The sequence below is a fragment of the Numenius arquata genome, chromosome 12, assembly GCF_964106895.1.
Source record: "Numenius arquata chromosome 12, bNumArq3.hap1.1, whole genome shotgun sequence".
Taxonomy (NCBI): Eukaryota; Metazoa; Chordata; class Aves; order Charadriiformes; family Scolopacidae; genus Numenius; species Numenius arquata.
Genome location: NC_133587.1, coordinates 24271203 through 24290634, shown reverse-complemented (window position 1 = coordinate 24290634; position 19432 = coordinate 24271203). Strand labels below are relative to the sequence as shown.

General features: G+C 37.0%; 1 protein-coding gene across 1 annotated transcript in view; it reads right to left on the bottom strand.

The window, feature by feature from the left end:
• Positions 1-19432, bottom strand: part of MALRD1 (MAM and LDL receptor class A domain containing 1) — a 246729-nt gene that overhangs the window by 55310 nt on the left and 171987 nt on the right. The window contains exons 31-32 of the mRNA XM_074157371.1: positions 19143-19300; positions 11250-11451 (exon numbers count right to left, since the gene is read on the bottom strand). Coding sequence (XP_074013472.1) covers positions 11250-11451; positions 19143-19300 — 360 coding nt within the window. The remainder of the gene's footprint in view (positions 1-11249; positions 11452-19142; positions 19301-19432) is intronic.

Here is a 19432-nt window from a genome sequence, read left to right as displayed (position 1 = left end):
ATGGCTTTTTTTTTCCTTCTGTTATGTCTGACCCTCTTCCTCACAGTGCCTAGGGGGCATTTATGCAGTGAAAATGAGTTAAGCTGCAGTCAGTTCCACTTAGGCATGCACTTTTGTCATTGTGTAGTCCAGTTTGTTTTCCTGTGTTTGCTTTGATACAGTGGGAATTAACCCCATACAGTTCCAATACTGTTGACTTTCTTATGGTCACTTGTTTATGTTGCAGGAAAGATTGTGTTTATAGTTTATTTGTGAACATTTTTGACCCAGTTTAGATCTCTATACCTGTCCTGTTCATTATATGTTTGCTAACAGATTTCTGCCCAACTTTGTTCTGACAATAGAAATCCCCTCTTAAACTGAATAATGCTTGAATGTGTTGCTTGTTATGAATCTGGTCTTGAGTATTAAACTGGTTTTGGGCTTTTGTAGTATTGATCAGGTTAGCCTTATGGTCCCAAAAATATAAAGCACTTAGGCATGTAAATGATCCCATACTAAATCTGGTAGTTAAGCAAATGCTTGAATGCTTTATCAAATAGGTGATTATTATTTTTATTATTATTATTATTTTCTACCATGACTCTCTATTATTGTTGTTCGAAAAAAAAATCTGTAGGAAGAAGTTCTTCCTGACTTGCCTACCAATTATTTTAGAGTGTGCAATATTCACTGAGAGCAGTGAAGATGTCTCCAATTTATGCTAGATATTAAATTAGGGGTAAGGTTAACCAGGGGTCTTGTTGAGGTCTGTTTTGTTTCCAGTACATTAATACAAATCCAAAGCAATACCCTGAAATCAGCAAAATCATTTTAGACCAGAATAATAAACGAGAATATACCTCAAAGATCGTAAGAATATCACCTTCCTCTTAACTCACATTATGTATTAATTAGTTCACATCTGTTTGCTTTCAGATGCAATAGGAAAGTCTGGATGACATTCTATAAAACATTATGATTGCTGTGGTCTGCCAAAACTGTACACCCAAGTTCAATCTATTTTCTTTACATAAAGTAGGTTATAAATGCGTTTCTTAATTATAATTTAAATGTGCCTGGTAAAAATTTTGAAAATTTATAAAACATTAATTTGTATATAGCTAACATTTAAAACTGACTAATTAGGAATATGCAAATCTAGAAAATCATTAACTAATTCCAACTGAAAAGATGCCTCAAGCAACACGTTATTGCAAAACTAATTACTTGCATTCAAAGCTACTATCTATGCAATTATTTATATTAAGCTCATCACTGCAGTATCTGCTACTGACGTTTCATTCTAGGGTGGCAACATTCATTCTTTTTTCTTGCCACTGGGAAGAACTGAACTAAAACGTTAACACTACAGTGTGGTTTGCAGTGAAAAATGAGTTGCACTAATGAGAGGCTCATCACAAATACTCTCCATTGTGCTGAGTTACACAGTGGTATACACATCCGACTCAGCTGTTGAAGCTAACTGTAAATTTATGCATATACATGAATACTATATCTACTCTTGTAGCTATATAGGAAGGTTATGTAAACAGCAGAAGCTGAAGAGTCTTTTTTCAATGCAAACTTCACTATCTGTCTGTGGCCCATGGACCATTTCAGTCACTTAAAATCATTAGATACAAGAGTCTGGCATGCCAAAAAAATGTTTCTCTCGCCTTTTGCCAAATATAGAAAAGATGTTCCCAACCCAGCACTCATCTCCTAAGTGTTGTGTGGCTGTCATTTTCAGACCACATTCAGGAGTGGAGGAGATAGTGCATAGGTTACTTTTTTTAAAAGCAGTATCTATTTGATGCTGTTTAAGGATTTGGAGATAAATTCTACTGAAAATTATGTGTTCTAAGGAACACAGGATAAAAGCTTAGCTTTCTGCACCTAGGCTGCATGATCTCTGTAAAGCAGGACTGGAGATTCTCAGAAATATTTTCAGTATTTTCACACAGATGAAAAGCAAACTAATCAAAAACAATTTCAGAGAAAATAACCTCTGCTCTGCAGAACACTGAGTCTGGATTTAGATCCGCATGAAAAACAGTAGCAAATTATTGATGTTCTATTATAGCTAAAGGAATAAAGCTAAAGGACGTGTCTTTATTTATTTTACTTTGTACTGGGTATTTTATTTTACATTTATTTTTACCTTGCATATGGCAAATAACCAAAATTAAAGAAAGGGTTTAAAAATGTGCATGTAAGATCTACTTATACATCATTAAAAAGACGTTTTAACTAGGTCCTAAAAAATGACATTTTAGTTCAGTCCAAATCCTTTGTGAAATGTACTCATGCAGCTGTGCTGGGTGAATTATCACCCAAGGACCAAGAAGTGCTCCCTTACACTCCCCACTTTGAAGAGAAATTAAGTAGTTGAGGCAGATACAAAAAAGGAAAAATCAGACCAATGTATGAAGCAAACGAAATTTGGTATGTACTGCTTCATGAACTGCAATAACCACAGCTGAATAAACCTGTATTTCATTGTTGTCAGATAAAATGCATGCTTTTAGATACATTTTTCTTTCAGTGCGCTAACCACCAAAACATCTGTTACACTAAATAGAGCTCATGAACTGACGATTTGGGAATAAGGAGTCTTTACATTATGAAAAGTGTTGAACTAATAAATGTTCATCGTCAAGGACATAATTACCTATTTGTGGGACAGGGATTTGTTAAAGGCTTACTGTTGTTTGACGAACATTTTCTGTACACTTTGAGCTAGAGCTAGTTTCTGTACACTAGAGCTTTGCTCTACTGCTGTCTTTGTCATCCATGGAGTGTACTGATCCTGTTTCCTTACTGTATGCCAAACTTCATAGGTCAGCACTATAAACATTTTGCCTATGAATCACAGAAATTCAGTCACAGGAAACCACAGAACTGCTGTTCCCCGAATGATAATATAAAATAACTGTTTGTATTACATAGTCATTAGCACTGCCAGAAACACACAAACGTGCTTAATTTGAATGAAACATCTCCATGCTACTCTTCTCTTTTCTGCCTTTCTTGTTCAGATGCCAAGACTTCTGGTGCAGAGCAGGTCTCCATTTATATTTGTATATCACCTATAACAGTGTATTCTAATTAAGACTGGTAGACATTGGCATTAAAGACAACACCACGAAGCATGAAATAAAGTTACCACGTGCTATTACGCAGCATTAACTCAGTTGTATCAGACCTTGCTCTAAAGCCCATTTGGGTAAATGGGACAACTCATATTGATTTTAATGAGCCTTGCATCAGACCCTTGAAAACTAACAACCTGTCTGATATATTTGCATAAGTAATTTGCCTAGTAAATCTAATAAAAACAGTGGACCTATTAACTGTAGCTAAAAGAGGCCAAAAATACCCCCCTCCAATGGTTTTCGTTAGACAAGAGTATAAATTAATTACATGTCCAATCCAATATATTAATTAAGTTGAAATAAGTGGCAGTCCTCACTTTCACTTCAGTAAACATTGGAACAGGGCATGAAATCAGCCCATTCAAGGTGTCTGCAAGGAAATAATCTTTTTTACAAAAATTAACCACACTAAAGTTGTCCAAATATATTAATAATCTGTCCATGAGTCTTTATCAGTGTCAATAAAGCTGCTGTTAGAAAATAAAATGCTAATCTCAAAGCTTCTAAAAAGATGAAAAAAAAAAAAGGGGGAAATCGAGTCTGGCTGATAGAATCTTTAAATCTCTTCCCCTTGTGAGAACACAGAAGTATGGGGAAGGGTGCTGAAAAGGATCCCAGAGATGCTGCTACAAAGCCAGAATTAATGAAAACAGAACTTGTCCAAATGACTTTAGAGTTTTATATGTCTGTGCAGAATTGATTTTGAATGATCACAGTTTGTTAATATACAAATATAATGTAAAGTAGACAGGTTTACTGCCAGTAAAATCAAGCTATGATTTACAGCTTTTACTCAGAGAACTACTGCTTCTGGCTGGAACACACTAACCACCTGTGACAGAAATATGGCAATATTTGCTATATTTCTGCTAAGAACAGTCCAGGAAATGTTAGCTATGCCTGCTATTGTAATGGATTTATTTATTTCTTTACTTATTAGGAGCAATGAAGACTGGAGAAGCTGTGAATCTTTAGTTTCCAACAAAATGAGGTGGGCTGGACTACAGAACAGGTTTAGAGTGGAGAAGAGAGCAGTTTCGTGGAATCAGCACATTTTCACAGGTGGGCTGGGAGCACAGCACTATGCTAAATCTTTTATTTCTCAAATTCTAAAGAAAGGTAGTTTCTACAGGTACAAATTTATCATCAACCGAGAAAAGCCCTGAAGAAAACTATGGTAAAGTCTCTATAATTTCTGACTTAAATCTGAGCTTGCGATTTACTCCTATTGAGGAGACAGGTAAGTTTTACATAATGAAGAATCTGAGAATTCTCTTCTCTCCAAGATAGTATCATGAAACTATTTCATTCCAAAAATTATTTCTTTCTATCCCTCCAAGGAAATATGTTGATTTTTATGAACAAACTTAGCAAGGCAAAATATCATCTCTGTGCTTTGAGGCTTGCTTGGGGTTTTTTGGTGTAAACAGATGGGTTTTGGAGATTCAATATTAATGAAATTATTTTAGTACACTATTAATAAATCCAAAGATTTTTAATTTCCCAAAAGACTTCTAGCTTGAATCGGAAGATTTTGGTATTCTCTACAGATATAAGAAGGCAGAGAGAAACTAAAATATTTGGAAAAAAATATTATATCTGTTTAAACATACATTACATAATTGCTTTCAGGACTTGCCACTAATTTTGCCGGTTTATTTAGTGTAACCATCTTATCCTAAAATTATTCCCAGTTTCTCTTACTGTGAAATCCATAAAAAATTGTGGCTTCACCACCAGCTAGGTCTGTGCACTGGAAGATACTGAAATAGGCTGAAGAATCTCTCTAAGGTACTATGCCCTGGCTCATAATTGTTACTCTTTAAAAATGCAGAAATGCCCTATCTCTGCCAAGCAATAGGGATCTAAATCATATTCTGATTCATTTCAGGGAGAAACTAATTTTAACTATAGTAACTATTCACAAATATCCCCACTATCACCATCATCTCTACCACCACTAACCTTGCTTTCCTCTTCCCCTCCTTTCTTTACACAGGCAGCGTCCCCCAGCAGCTCCCCCTAAATCATCTCTTGCCCTTGAGGAGAGAAACTCCTTGAGCTCTCAGCCTGAGAGAGATTTCTGCTTGACTGCAAGCACGAGCAGACAAGCTAACAGTGATTCCCCTGGCTCTGCAACTTAAAGAAATCAGAAATTAAGTCTCCTCTACAGGGTTATTGTTGGTGATCTAACACTGTAGTATCAGCAACTCAGGCAGTTAACCCTTCCAATATCTCCTGCATTCAGGCTCTGGGTCATTCAGAGATGAATCATTGACTTTGTCTAAGCCTTTGTCAGGTGAATTCTGTTTTGCTGCAGAATTTTCTCACTATTGCTTCACATGCACCCATGCACACATTCACACACACCCCCTTCAGCAAGACTCTCTTGCATCACTGGGCTATTTCTTTCACAAACAACGCACAAACATCCACTGTACTTTTTGGGTTGTTGTCTCTAATTAGATACAGGTGTCAGTTATGCTGTTCTTATAAGATCTAGTGAAATGGGATGTACCAAAAGTGCCAGAGAACATACAAAATTATCTGGATGGTTTCTAGGCTGCTTGGTTATTTGATTCTTTCCCAGGCATCCGTAACTGTTGGAGACAGGTTATATTGATAGCTGCACCTTTTTTTTACTTACTATGGCTGACCTGAAGTTCTGAGTATATCTATCCTAAATTTTGTCATTGAAATACAGTTTCCTTCATCCCAGGACTTTGCAATGTCATTTCTCCTAGAAAGTTAGGAAAGATGATCTATAGGAATGGATCTGGCTATCTCTCATGGCTGTCTTATTGCTCAAAGAAATTCAAGATTCAATTTCTCAAGGATATTAGGTTTTAGAGTAGTGGGAAGCCTTTGTGTGCATTAAAAAAAACCCTTTAAAGTACTATGTAGCTTGGGCTTGAACGTAGAGCTAAATTCAGTCTTGTAATTCACAGATTCTGATTTGCTTCTTCCATTTGTTTCTTCATGACAAGTGAAAGCTTGCTCAATGTAAGGATTCTTTAAAGCCCTTACAACAGGTCTAGTTTGTGGTTTGCTACAGAGCAATCGGAAGATGCAATGAGTTATGGCATGTCAAAGCAAACTTTTCATCTAAGTGAAAGCTATCAAAAACCACTGAAAATTTTACTGCACTTTGGTACCTAAATGGCAAATCCGACCCTTTTGTTGGTAACCTGTGCAGTGAAGTCAAGAACAATGACAACATTAGAAAGAAAACAACCCACAGCATTCTGGGAAATAGTATTGGGTTTTGTGCAATTCCACCATGCTCGATGAAATAGAGGGAGATACAACACATCCCGTCTGAGTGTGCATTATTTGAGTTTTCCTTTTACCTTTAATGTATCCTTACATAATGACATTTTCTACTGCAGACAAATTTTCTGGGGTGAAAATGAAATGCAGCAGAGTGTGCGAGGAAATTTGTAACATTGGCAGTCCTTTCTCATCTGCTAAGTTGATAGGCTAAAAAGACTTTTTTTAAAAAAATGTTTTGTAAAGAACGAAGAAAAGAATGGATGAAAAAGAAAAGCACGGGAGTAGAAAAGACTTTACAGTAAAATGATGAGATGATAAAAGGTAGTTCACAAAACTGAAGAGAAGAAGGAAAATAGTTCAGATAGCAAAGAGCAGCTGCAGGAAGTAAACTATGAAAGCAAAGGGAGGCTAAAAAAAGGAAATAAAAACCCCAGAATGATAAGGAAAGGTGCAGTAGAAGATTATTTTCTTAGAGTTGTTAATTATTTTACTAAGCAATGTTAATACTGAAGTGGTGATAAACACTGAAAGCATGACTGATGGTGGAAAAACATATACTGTTTTTTCAAACACTCTAGAGCCTAGGGTGCTGCATGATGTTTGCACTCCTGTTTATACCCAAGATGCAGCCCAAATAGTCATCTTAAAGTGTCAAAACTATTCTTTTTGAATAAATCAAAACATAAAGCAGTTACTTAAAGCAGTACTATTTAGAAGTATAAGTTCACAAAGAGCTGTTGCTAAACAGGGGGTAGTGGGCAACTTCACTGCATGAAAGGGCTTGATCAGCAGCCAGTGCTGACTTTATACTGAGATTTACCTTCTTCCAGCAGATCTCCATAAGCACAAATATTTTGCTTGGGTGATCTCTGGAAAAGATTACAAAATATATTTACTACTTAGTTGTTTCTTGAGAATTCTCTCCTGATACATAGAAGCACTATGTAACTAGAACCTCACAACTTGAATTACACAGACTTTGTCCATCTAGTTTATTTCTCCAGTAACAAGTGGTGAAGCCTAGCATTCTGACTTATATAAGCAGAAGAAAGTTTGGGTGTAAGACATCTTTGGGTTAATGCTGGGATTTAAATTAAGTAGAACAAAAATTTTAAGAATTTCTGTGGTGCCGCCTGTTTCAGCTGAACTAGAAAATACTACGAGACAGGTATTAGTGAATAGAAAATCTAATTCAATACTTCGATATTCCTGGTCCATCTGAAACTATAAATGGAAAGGTTTTTTAACTTTTATTTTCTAAAAAATAAGATATTAAAAAAAATAAAGTCATTAAAAAATCAAGGTATTACTTAAATTTTTAAAGAAGATGGTTAGAACTGAGTAAAAATTAATTCTTTGGTCCCTAAGATAGACTAATTCCAGTAATATAAGATCTTCACACACCTTTATCAGCAGAAAATAAAAGACCTGGAAAAGTGGTAAGAGTGCATCTCATTTAGCAGTTAATTCTGAACTAAGCTAGATCCTGTGCCACTGACAGCTGGCACTGAAGCTCTCTCCATGCATGGGCATCAACTAGAAGTTACTTCTGCAATAGGCCAGGGAATAACTTGACCACACTTGGTTTAAATGTTCAGAAATAATCTTGGATCTGATGGTAATGAGGGCTGACTACTTAAAAACAAATAAAAACCTCATCTGAATTAGAGCTGCTGATAATGCTTTATTGCTTATAGGTCCCACCCAGCTAAACTGTGATTGCTTCTATTTAGAACATGTTGCCTCAGGACACTCAAGTAATTAAAGACACTGAAAAATAACAATACAGAGAGAAGAAAAAGATCTGCAGCAGCAAAGCTAACTTCTAAAAGGGAGAACATTACACAAAACCTGTACTGCAGGTAATACACTTTTCTTTGAGCTAAGTCTTTGAATAAACATGATGAGCAAAAATCAAAGCAGGACTGGCAGTGGAGTAGGTAAACTTTCCCACCGTTTTTGTTAAAGGAAAATGTTCCTTCTCAAATATCTACAGGGCAGTGATTTTATACTACTTGTGGGAAATACCTTCAAATTTTATTATCTGAATTCTTAAGTGTTTACTCAGAAACAATTAGTAATGAAATAGCACCTCCTCCTAAGCAGCTGCTCTTTGTCAGGAACAATATTAAAAAGTCAGAGGTAGGTTCTTCCCCCTAAATTTCTGTGGTTTATTTTATTATACAGATTCTCTGTAGTTCTCTTGCCTCTTCACAAGCACAGATTTGGCCTATCCAGCCAGCAAGGATTATTAGGATAGGACTCTTCCTAGGACAGTATAAAACCATGAAAAATCAGAGTCAGTGCACACTTAAGTAACAGCATCTAGACATAATTCTTTTTCTGGAGACGAAATTACATATTGTTACAAACTCAATAGGAGATTGCCTTCCATAACACAACAGTAAGAGTGACTATAAAACTGAGGGAGTGGGGTGGATAATAGAAGAAACTGGCAGAATTGTCAGGGTTTACATACAAGTGTGGAGTGGTTGGTGGAGGCAAAAAATGTGTGGAGAATGTAAAAATAGCATGCCTGAAATGGGATGAACAATTAAGTGAGGAACAAGAGGTGGATTAGTAGAATTTGGAACTGTGGAAGCATCAGCACCGAGGAGGATAGGTCTAGGATAGCACACTTAATGCAAGCTAAAGGTTATGAATGGAGGTATAAAAAGTGGTAAAGAGAGAATACTCTGTACTCAAATTTGAATTAATGGATTTAAACGAGTGGAAGATGATGTACAGTAGAACATGGGAGAGGGATGCAATGTAGCAAGAATTAAAAAACGTGAAAAAGACCTCCTGCAACCAAGGTTTGCCAACTGATGTTTTTCCAATAACAACTAAAGAATAAATGATTTTCCAATAATAACTAAAAGTTTGTGTACATTCAGAAAGAACTGGCTAATTCATAGAAGAAAAGTTAGCCGAGAGTTATCAGAAAGCATGACCTTCAGAGCTTCAGAAAGTGTCTGAATCAGATTAACACAGATTGGGAAAGACTGAGGGAGAGCGGAATTTTGTTCTTTCATTCTAATACATTTCCTTGGGTATCCATTCTTAGCCACACGAGAAGACTTGCCTAGACTGCTTTTAGGGTAGTATAATTTATGTCACTGTTGCAAGACCATAAAGAATAGACATAAAGAACAATGTTTTCTAAAAAATTCATGTACAGATCCTTCCTATACCTCTAGAAATCACCATTAAAAATACATTGAAATGGTCTGGACCATACAAGTGAATACCAAGACAAGAATCCCACATTTAAGTTAAACATGTCAACTGTCCAGGGAAAAGTCTGTTTCTTCTTCAGACAAGACCATAATGATATAATACAGATCAGAGCAAGATAAACTACTATTTCCATCATGTAAGTATTGCAGCTTGTACTAACTAACTCCAGGCTGATTGCCAGCTTACCATGCAAAGGAATATAAATTGACTCCTGAATACATCTGCCTCTTCTGCAGCTGGAAAAAAAGCCTAGATGACCAACTAATACTGTCTAATTTATTTTTAGGTGGTTAAATGTAGATGTTAAATGTAGAGTTTTTGACTTATCTGACAAACCGTAAGTAACCAATATAAATCTAATAATTTTTCTTAAGGCTTTCCTTATGTTATACCATATTTCTAAGACAGAGTGTGCTAGAAGTTAGATACTTTAAAGTACTCTATAATTGGAAAATCTATGGGGAAAAATAAGGTGATAAGAAAAAGTTGCTCCATAAAAATTACCTTATTTCTATAGTTATTGTTTCAGAATATCTTAACATATATTTTCCATGGAAGTTTTTTTCCTTTCTCTGAATTCATGCTTGTTCCTAATAAATTACCAAAGTATAAGTTCCTTTAAAATTAGAAAATTGATTTATATACATTGTTGGAATATAAACTTAGATCTTCCAATTAATTACAGGTACTTAAAATACAAAATACTTCTACCAGCAGTATACTCTATACTTCTCTATTCTATGCCACTCTATATTTCATTTGCAGAGTAAACCACTATCTTTCTCACAGAATAAGCATGGCATTATAAGGCATTGGTTTTTAACTTTTTTTTTTTTTTACACATTTCAAGTCACTTAGCTTGTGTAGCAGAAGTGAGATCATAAATTCTCAAAGAGCCTGGCAACAAGGCAAATTTGCTATACTACTGAGATATTTTATGAAGAGATAAAAGAACAAACCATTTTCTTTTTAAAATAATTGTGAACCACTTTGATACTCATAAAACTCTTACATCCCAAACTAAGGCCTTCTCTAACTATTTTCATACAGGAGAAAACCAATACTGTTGCGTGATGGTAGATCCCTCTCAAGTATGGTTCATGGAAACACTAACAGGCCCTCAGTGACAATAACATTCTGAGTTGCTATAATTACTCATATGTTCAACTGCTAGTTATAACACAAAACTGTCTTCCACAATCCATGGGCAAATATCTTTGTTCAGCTACTGCAGTCAGACAACAAATAGATAGGAGTCCCTCTGATGGGTATAATGGCTCCTTTCCTTCAGGGAAAATGTGCCAGCTAAAAATTTGCCATGAGGGTCATATATGATAAATTTGATGTTTCTTTTCTTTATACTTTTTTACACTTTTTTACTTTCCTTGAAAACCCATCCTTTTGTATGATTGTGCTGCACCCACTTCTTTTCTACATTTTTTTGGAATGAAGTAAAAGCATAGCAGTATTGCAATAATTTCAAAAGAAAAAAAATCCAGGTTTTCTTACTGTGATATACATTGAAATATGAAATACCACAATTTTCCTCTGCCCTCTGAAAAGAAAACATGTATTGTATATATTTGTGAAATAGCATACCTCCATCAATGCATTCTGGGGTGAAAGAAATATCATCAAGAGCAAATTCGGTGGGTTCACTGCACCCCACTTCAGCTTCGAAGGCAACTCTGAAAGGGCTGTTACGGGAGAGGACTACATTTGCATACATCCATTTGTTTTCTTTGTTTCTACTAGAAGACCACATAAGAATATCCATTCCATGTTCTTCAGTTGTGTATACCTGTTGACAATGAAATCCAAGAGATGTAACTGAGTCAGCTTTAAGCAATGGAGAAGTGCAGCAGAGTAGCACAGCCCAAGCCCAGTAGTGGAGCTGCCTGCCTGGGTGGTACTGGCTCACTTAGATAGGGTTCAAACCCACACCTTATTGGTGATGACCAAATGTTACTGAATACTTTTGCTAATGTTAGTTCAGTTGCAAATAAAAAACTACTATAGAAACAAAATAAAATAAAAAAGACTACTAATACAATCATTCATAGGAAAACCTACAGAGAATCTCAACCTGACATATAGAAACTAATGATAAAGACCTAAGCCCAAAGTCATCTAAACATTGAAGAAAACACTGAAGAGGATCTTGAACTATCCTTTCATCTCTAAAAGGTGACCTCCTTATAGTTGTTAGACTGGGTGAAGATTTTAGAGATACAAATAAAAGGTTTAACTGCTAGGGATTTCAGTCTATCATCTGGTACAAGCAATTTATAATAAGATGTTTCAGGCAGTCCCAGTAAATTAGCTCGAGCATATTTAGCAAAGCCATAAATAAAAAATAAATAAAATAATCAAATAGTGAAAGCAATAAGAATGACAATGAATGAATTCACAATTAACCAGCAACTGAGAAATTGCACAGGAAATTCTGGAGGTTACGCAGGTAGTTACTCTTCCCACTCAGGTGTCCAAAATCCTTATACAATCTAAACCAGGTCAGAAATAATGAAAAAGAACTGCAGTAATGAAAGTAAGCATATTCTAGCCATTCCAGATGATAACTATTTCTTTAAGGGACTGAATATTGTAATCATTATCCTCTCCTCATCACTTTCAAGAGCATCCGCATCCTTCTGTTAAGACTTTAGACTAATGTTCCAGTAACCCATGGATTATGTTCCCACTTGAGTGCCCCATTTTAACTATGAAACACAAAACCTAAGACCCAAGAAAATTATAAACTTAAGCCCATACTAATGATCTGTATACTACACACCTTTGCCTCTCCCAGCCCACCTGGTGGGTCAAATAAGCTAAAAACCCAAATGGCACCGTGAACCACATACTTCATAGAAGTTGGTGTATTGATTAAAATATCTCCAGTGGGTGAACACTTCTGCAAGTTATTTAATTTTTGGAGGAGAGAAGCATCAAGAAGACTGACATAAATAGCCCAAAGAATCTGCTCCTTTAGCTGAGGATACGGATCTTATTCTCCCAGAGATTGTGCCCACAGAAAGTTGAGAAGCAATTATAAGATGTGATACTGTATTATTCGCTGAGGTTACCCATGTCACTGAGAGTTTGAAACATCTTCTGGGTCAGGGAGTTCATTTAGTGTATACAAGTTTTCTGCTGGCCTGCGTAAACATATACCGCACATGAAAGGTAGAGCAAATTCTCATGGATATGAGGTCCCTAGAGCCCTGGAGACCTACAGCTGTGTGGTGCTTAGTGCCTCCAGAGACTCCAACACCTCCCTATGCAGCATCCTATGAATTGCGCATAAGCTAGCCTGGCAGTGGAAACAATTTAACGCGTGAAAGAGGAAAAAGCTAGCAAGGTGAATCCCACTACATGGCATGTAATGAAAAACAAAACCACAACAACTCTAGCGAAGTCCCATTGAACAACTCTGTATCTGTCTGGGGAGATTGTGCTCCAGCTAATACTGTCCTAGTTGCGAGCTAAATGCCAACATTTTAATTTAAAAGTAACAAAGGTGCATTGTACTAACTAGTCACTGTATCTGTCTATTCCTCATTCTGTGCTGACACTGTTTCCAGATCGCACACACAATCTAAATCACAAAGAACAGGAACCAACAGAAATAGAGCTTCACAACAGAAATAGAGAAATCACTTCATTCACTGCAGAGTGAAGAGCTCAGTAGTGAAGATACCCAATACACGCTTCATGGTGACTTTAAGAAGAATTTAGCAAGATAATCTTCATGAGATGAATCTGTGAGTGAAGCTTTTATACTGGCTTCTTGATCTTTCTCCAAGGTGCCTTTGCCAGCTGGTTCATTTGTAGTCCATATGTGAATAGCATTCTTTAGCAAATCCCATTTCCCAGCCTTAAAATCATGACTCAGTTCTAATTCTCAGCAGCACGTCCTGTGTGTTAGAAACTCCTGAATTTTTTTCAACTTCTATTTCATTTTGGTGATGGCGGAAGTGCATGTACATTTGAAGGTCATGAAATATAAACTGCCATTTTCTACTTAGTCATCAGCAGTTACAACTCATGTGGCTCTCCTGTACCCTCTTGCTGACTTTTCAAGATATGTCTTTCTGATCTCGCCTGGACTTAGCAGTTGGCATGCTGGAGGGTACTATGTTCCATCTGGAGGGTTAATTAACTGACTAATAACCAAGAAGCCAAGGCAGATCTGAAGGGTGCATAATAAGAGTTGCATTCTCCCATAATTCCCAACATATAGTCTTTAATCACCAGACAAGGGAGCAGGAAAATCATGTGAAAGACAACCTGTATTTTCACTTCACTAGGCACCAGAGACTTGTGTCAGCTGAGGAAACTTCCCACTGACTCCAGTGAGTAATGATACTATGTTTTCTGCTCCACATCCTTAGGGTCATGCCTTTGAACTTCTCACATTACTTGGCAGCCATCATTGCACATCTTCCTTGGACTGAAGCTACACTAGAGGCAGATTGAAGTTGTTTCTCTAAAGCCCACATATCAGATCCACAAAATTGTATCACAATTCACTGTCACAATAGGAAGCACTTTAAAAAGTTTTCTACCCATTTTCTACCTGTCCTATACAAAAACTTACTACACCTCAGTTCTGTGAGTATCACCAAATACCAAGGCACAAAATTGGTATCACATTGAGAATTTTGGTTTTAATTCCTAATTGTATGACAAACTCCTGAAGCAAACAGACAGAGACAGAATATTGAAGCTTAATGAAACCTGAATGTTTTCTGTCTCTCTGAGAGACGATCAATAGAATCCCCACTGGAATAAAACAGGTGTGAAAATAACCTCTATTCATTAAATGCCACTAAATAGTCATAAAAATGTAAAGAAAAACACATTTTCGAAATTTACATTTACAGCACAATGCAGTAATAATAGTTTATATTAAGAGCTGTTCTTGTTCAGAGCACATTAATTGATATATTACACCAGTCATGTATTTGGTGCTCAATACCTCACCTCTCAAAGGTTGTTACTAAATAAAGCTTAGTGGTTTTGTAATTAGTCACTATGAAACAACTTTTTTCTCCTGTTGGTTAAGAGTTGATTGATGTCCTAAAGCATTAGTATTCAGATCTCTTTGAAATAGCATCCATTCTGTGTTAATGCAAGTGTTGCTGTAAACATTGTGTCCTTTTTAAAGATAATAATAATAGACCATGCTTTTGATTTCCCTATGAACAGATTATAGAGTTTATGACAATAGAATTCTGTAATTGAAATGTGCATTGCAAATACAGAAGTGAAGCACTTTTAATTCCTTTTTCTGTATTCTCAGTTAATAGTTCCTTTTCTGGGTAAAAATAGGATTATTCCCATAACTTCACATTATTGTAGTTCTTCCACATCTACTTCCTATGCCAATACATTCTTCATTTTTATCTTTCTGTTCCACAGATTCCCCGTATGTCATTTTAATCACACATCTCAGTGTGTTCTGTCTTTGCAGTCCTTTTTTTTATTTTTTTTTTTAAATTGAGACTTGACCAGATAGCTGTATTTCAGATAATAACTATAACTTATAGTACAGGGTTTGTACTGATGTTATTATAGTCTAACACATTATTCAGACTTCCCATTACAGTTTGACTTTTTTCACCTCTAGTGCAACCTGAACAAAAATCTCACTGAGCTGTTGCTTTTGAAGCTTTGGTTTTGTTGTTTTTCTCATTTGTTCCTTTGGGCTTTTTTTGCACTTTATAGTCTTGATTTTATAACAGCAACAGTTGATGCTGAAATAGGTTATTAGTTTGATAGAAAAAAGAAAAACATCCATAAGAGTAAATTGGGTCTGTGACAGGATGATAATTTTTTGCTGAGTACTTCAGCCTGTTACGAATATTGTTGTATGTTTATACATAAAGAGTACGTGTTACAAAGCCATAAAGAGGGAATCTTATTTGTATGTGGGTGTAAGACATTCATTTATGGATCTCATTATGAAAATGAAGGTAATGAGAGTTAATTAAACTAGTCTGTTTGAAATGCAAAAAGAAATAACTAAGAAGCAGGCTCTGTTTGGCTGTCTGCCTACTCAGTCACACATAGGCCACACACATCTACTTATTCACTAATTCTGAGTGTTCTGTGATGCTTGAAAAACTTCAGAAGCTCCTTCAAAAGATTTTGTCTGTACTCTTGTATGCGGTAATGTCCAGGAGACTTGAATTTAAACAAATTGATAGTCATAGATAATCTCACAGTATTTCAGTTACCAACAGATCCAAAAAGCAATTGCTGTTTACTCTCTACTTCAATTTAGTCCGGAACTGCTCTCGATCTCTACCTACTGTTTTGTTTTCTTAATCTAATGTGCAAAGTTTGTGTATGTGTAAGGATAAATAAAATAAACTGGAAAGAATGGACTTGAAGACATGACGGAGTATTTTAAAAGCTATAATCAGATAATAATATTATAAGATTGCAGATACTTCTTAAAAATTAATCTCAACTGAAGTATCTGTGAAGAATACATTATGAGCACTGAATAGAAAGAAATATTAAAAATAAAATAACAATTAGAAACTCATTTAAAATCAGTTTGAAAATCAGAAGTATTGGCTATTTATGCTAATTTCACTCAATACAGCTTTCTTTCTCTATCGTTTTTAATTGTTTATAGAAATACTCAGAGTCTCCATGAACTAGCTGCTAGAGATAAAATTGAGATGGAAATCCCATCCTGAAAAAATTTACTTCAAAAAAGATAGACAAAAGGTGGAATGAAAGGTAACATTATTCTTTGGCTGGATACAAGGAGAAACCTTGTCAAGCTGGACAGTCGAGCAGTGGCAGAGGCTTCTCAGAAAGGTTGGTTAGTTTTCAGCTATGAAAATTCTCAAGACTCAACTGGGGAAATTCCTGAGCCACTTAATGTGATCTTGTAAATTACCCTGCTTGGAGTAGCAGGTTGGATGAGAGACCTCCTAAGGCCCTTCCAGCCTGAACTGCACTGTAATCCCATGAAATTGTGCTATGACTGATTTTTACAGTAGAGAAACAGACCAAAGATGATCAGAATAAGTACAAAAACAGTGGCCCAAACTTCCTCACCTAATTCCAGGTCCAAGACCACAAAAATATTCTTGCTCACTTTTAACATAGACTAATTTGCCCACTGTAGGAGAAGATCAGGTTTGAGACCATCTAAGGAACCTGAATCTGCGTAAGACCATGGGACTCAAAATCCATCCACGGGTCCTGAGGGAGCTGGCGAATGAAGTTGCTAAGCCACTTTCCATTGTATTTGAAAAGTCATGGCAGTCTGGTGAAGTTCCCACTGACTGAAAAAGGGGAAACATAACCCCCATTTTTGAAAAGAGAAAAAAGGAAGACCCAGGGAACTACAGGCCAGTCAGTCTCATCTCTGTGCCCGGCAAGCTCATGGAGCAGATCCTGCTGGAATCACTGCTAAGACACATAGAAAATAAGGAGGTGATTGGTGACAGCCAACATGGCTTCACAAAGGGCATCATGCCTGACAAATTTGGTGGCCTTTTATGATATTGCCACAGCATTGGTAGGTAAGGGAAGAACAACAGGCGTCATCTACCTGGACTTATGCAAAGCATTTGACGCTGTCCCACGTGACATTCTGGTCTCAAAATTGGAAAGTCATGAATTTGATGAATGGACCACTCGATGGATCAGGAACTGGCTGGGTGGCTGCACTTGAAGTGTTGCGGTCAACGACTCAATATCCAAGTGGAAGACTGTGACGCGTGGCGTTCCTCAGGGGTCAGTACTGGGACCCATGCTGTTCAACATCTTTGTTCAAGACATGGACAGTGGGATAGAGTGCACCCTCAGCAAGTTTTTCGACGACACCAAGCTGTGTGGTGCCATTGACAAGCTGGAGGAAAGGGATGCCATGCAGAGGGACCTGAACAGGCTTGAGAGGTGGGCCCCTGCAAACTTCATGAAGTTCAACCAGGCCAAGGGCAAAGTCCTGCACCTGGGACGTGGCAATCACAGGCACAAATACAGGTTGGGCGGAGAATGGCTGGAGAGCAGCCCTGAGGAGAAGGACTTGGGGGTGTTGGTGGATGAGAGGTTCAACATGAGCTAGCAATGTGCGCTTGCAGCCCAGAAAGCCAACTGCATCTTGGGATGCACCAAGAGAAGTGTGGCCAGCAGGTCACAGGAGGTGATTCTGCCCCTCTACTCTGCTCTGGTGAGACCCCACCTGGAGTACTGTGTCCAGCTTTGGAGTCCTCAGCACAGGAAGGACATGGACCTTTTGGAATAGGTCCAGCGGATGGCCGTGAATATGATCAGAGGGCTGTAGCACCCTATGAGGACAGGCTGAGAGAGTTGGGGTTGTTCAGCCTGGAGAAGAGAAGGCTCCGGGGAGACCTTATAACGGCCTTCCAGTATCTGAAGTGAGCCTATAGCAGAGATGGGGAGGGACTCTTCATCAGGGAGTGCAGCAATAGGAAGAGGGGTAATGGTTTTAAACTGAAAGAGGGAGATTTAGATTAGATATTAGGAAGAAATTCTTTCCTGTGAGGGTGGTGAAGCACTGAAACAGGTTGCCCAGGGAAGTTGTGGACGCCCCATCCCTGGAAGTGTTCAAGACCAGGCTGGATGGGGCTTTGAGCAACCTGGTCTAGCGGGAGGTGTCCCTGCCCATGGCAGGGGATGTTGATTAAGCTCCCTTCCAACTCTAACCATTCTATGATTCTACGATTCTAATTTAGTTCAGGAGTATGATAGTATATGCAAATTTATATATTCTGCACTATTTACACATAGTAATACTGACATAATGTGTATTTTCAAAACTTAACAAACTGCCACAGATAGGAGTCTTGCTCAGACCTCTAAAAAAAGGCAGTATGTAACATATTTGTTCAGTGAGCCACATGAAATGAGTTGTTTGCCAAGGGGTCACATCACTGCTTGGACTTTTACTGGGGTACTTAACAAGTAAAAATGTGCCCAGTAAGGATCAGCAAGAAGATACTTTCATGAAAGCTTGAGGTGGGGAACAGCAAGAAGATACTTTCATGAAAGCTTGAGTTATAATTGTTAATAAAGTTAAATGCTTTGTTTCCAGTAATTTTAATCAAACACCCTCCATACATGATGACATTAATATATTTAAAACTTTTCTTTTAAAACACATCTTATTTTTGTCCTAAATGTTGGAAACTGCCTCTATTTTATGCTAAAGGGTCAATTGGGCAGAGAAGTGTGATGATGTTTGGTAGGTTTAAGTATGGTAGTCAAACATGCAATGTTAATTTATACATACGTAGCAAAATGAGTTCAAGTGGGATTAGAACTAAAACAGAATGGTCTTGTTGGCAAAAATTTTGTACATAGGTGTAACTGCAGTGAAGTTGTGATGAAGTACTGCTAATAAAAGCTCTGAGATTTTGCTCATTCTAGACACAGAAATGTGAATGCTACTAAAGCAAATATTAGTATGTCATGATGTCGTACAAGTGCTTTTTCTCTTACCTTTAAGACTCCTGTTTTCCTAGAGGCAAACATCCAGAACCAGAACCGAACCCTACAGACTCCGAGGCTAGCTGGGAACAGGTTAGTGGTAATTATCCTCGCTCTGTTCCCTTCCTTCTGGGCAGATGAGTTTACATACAAAAAATGCTGTCCTTTACCTTAATAAAAGATAAAAAACATTTATATTTTTTCAATATTACTTGATGCTTCAGAGCATTTTATACACACAGATACTGATATCTTTTACAACATATACATACACCCTACCTTGGTTGTACAGAGAACTTCCA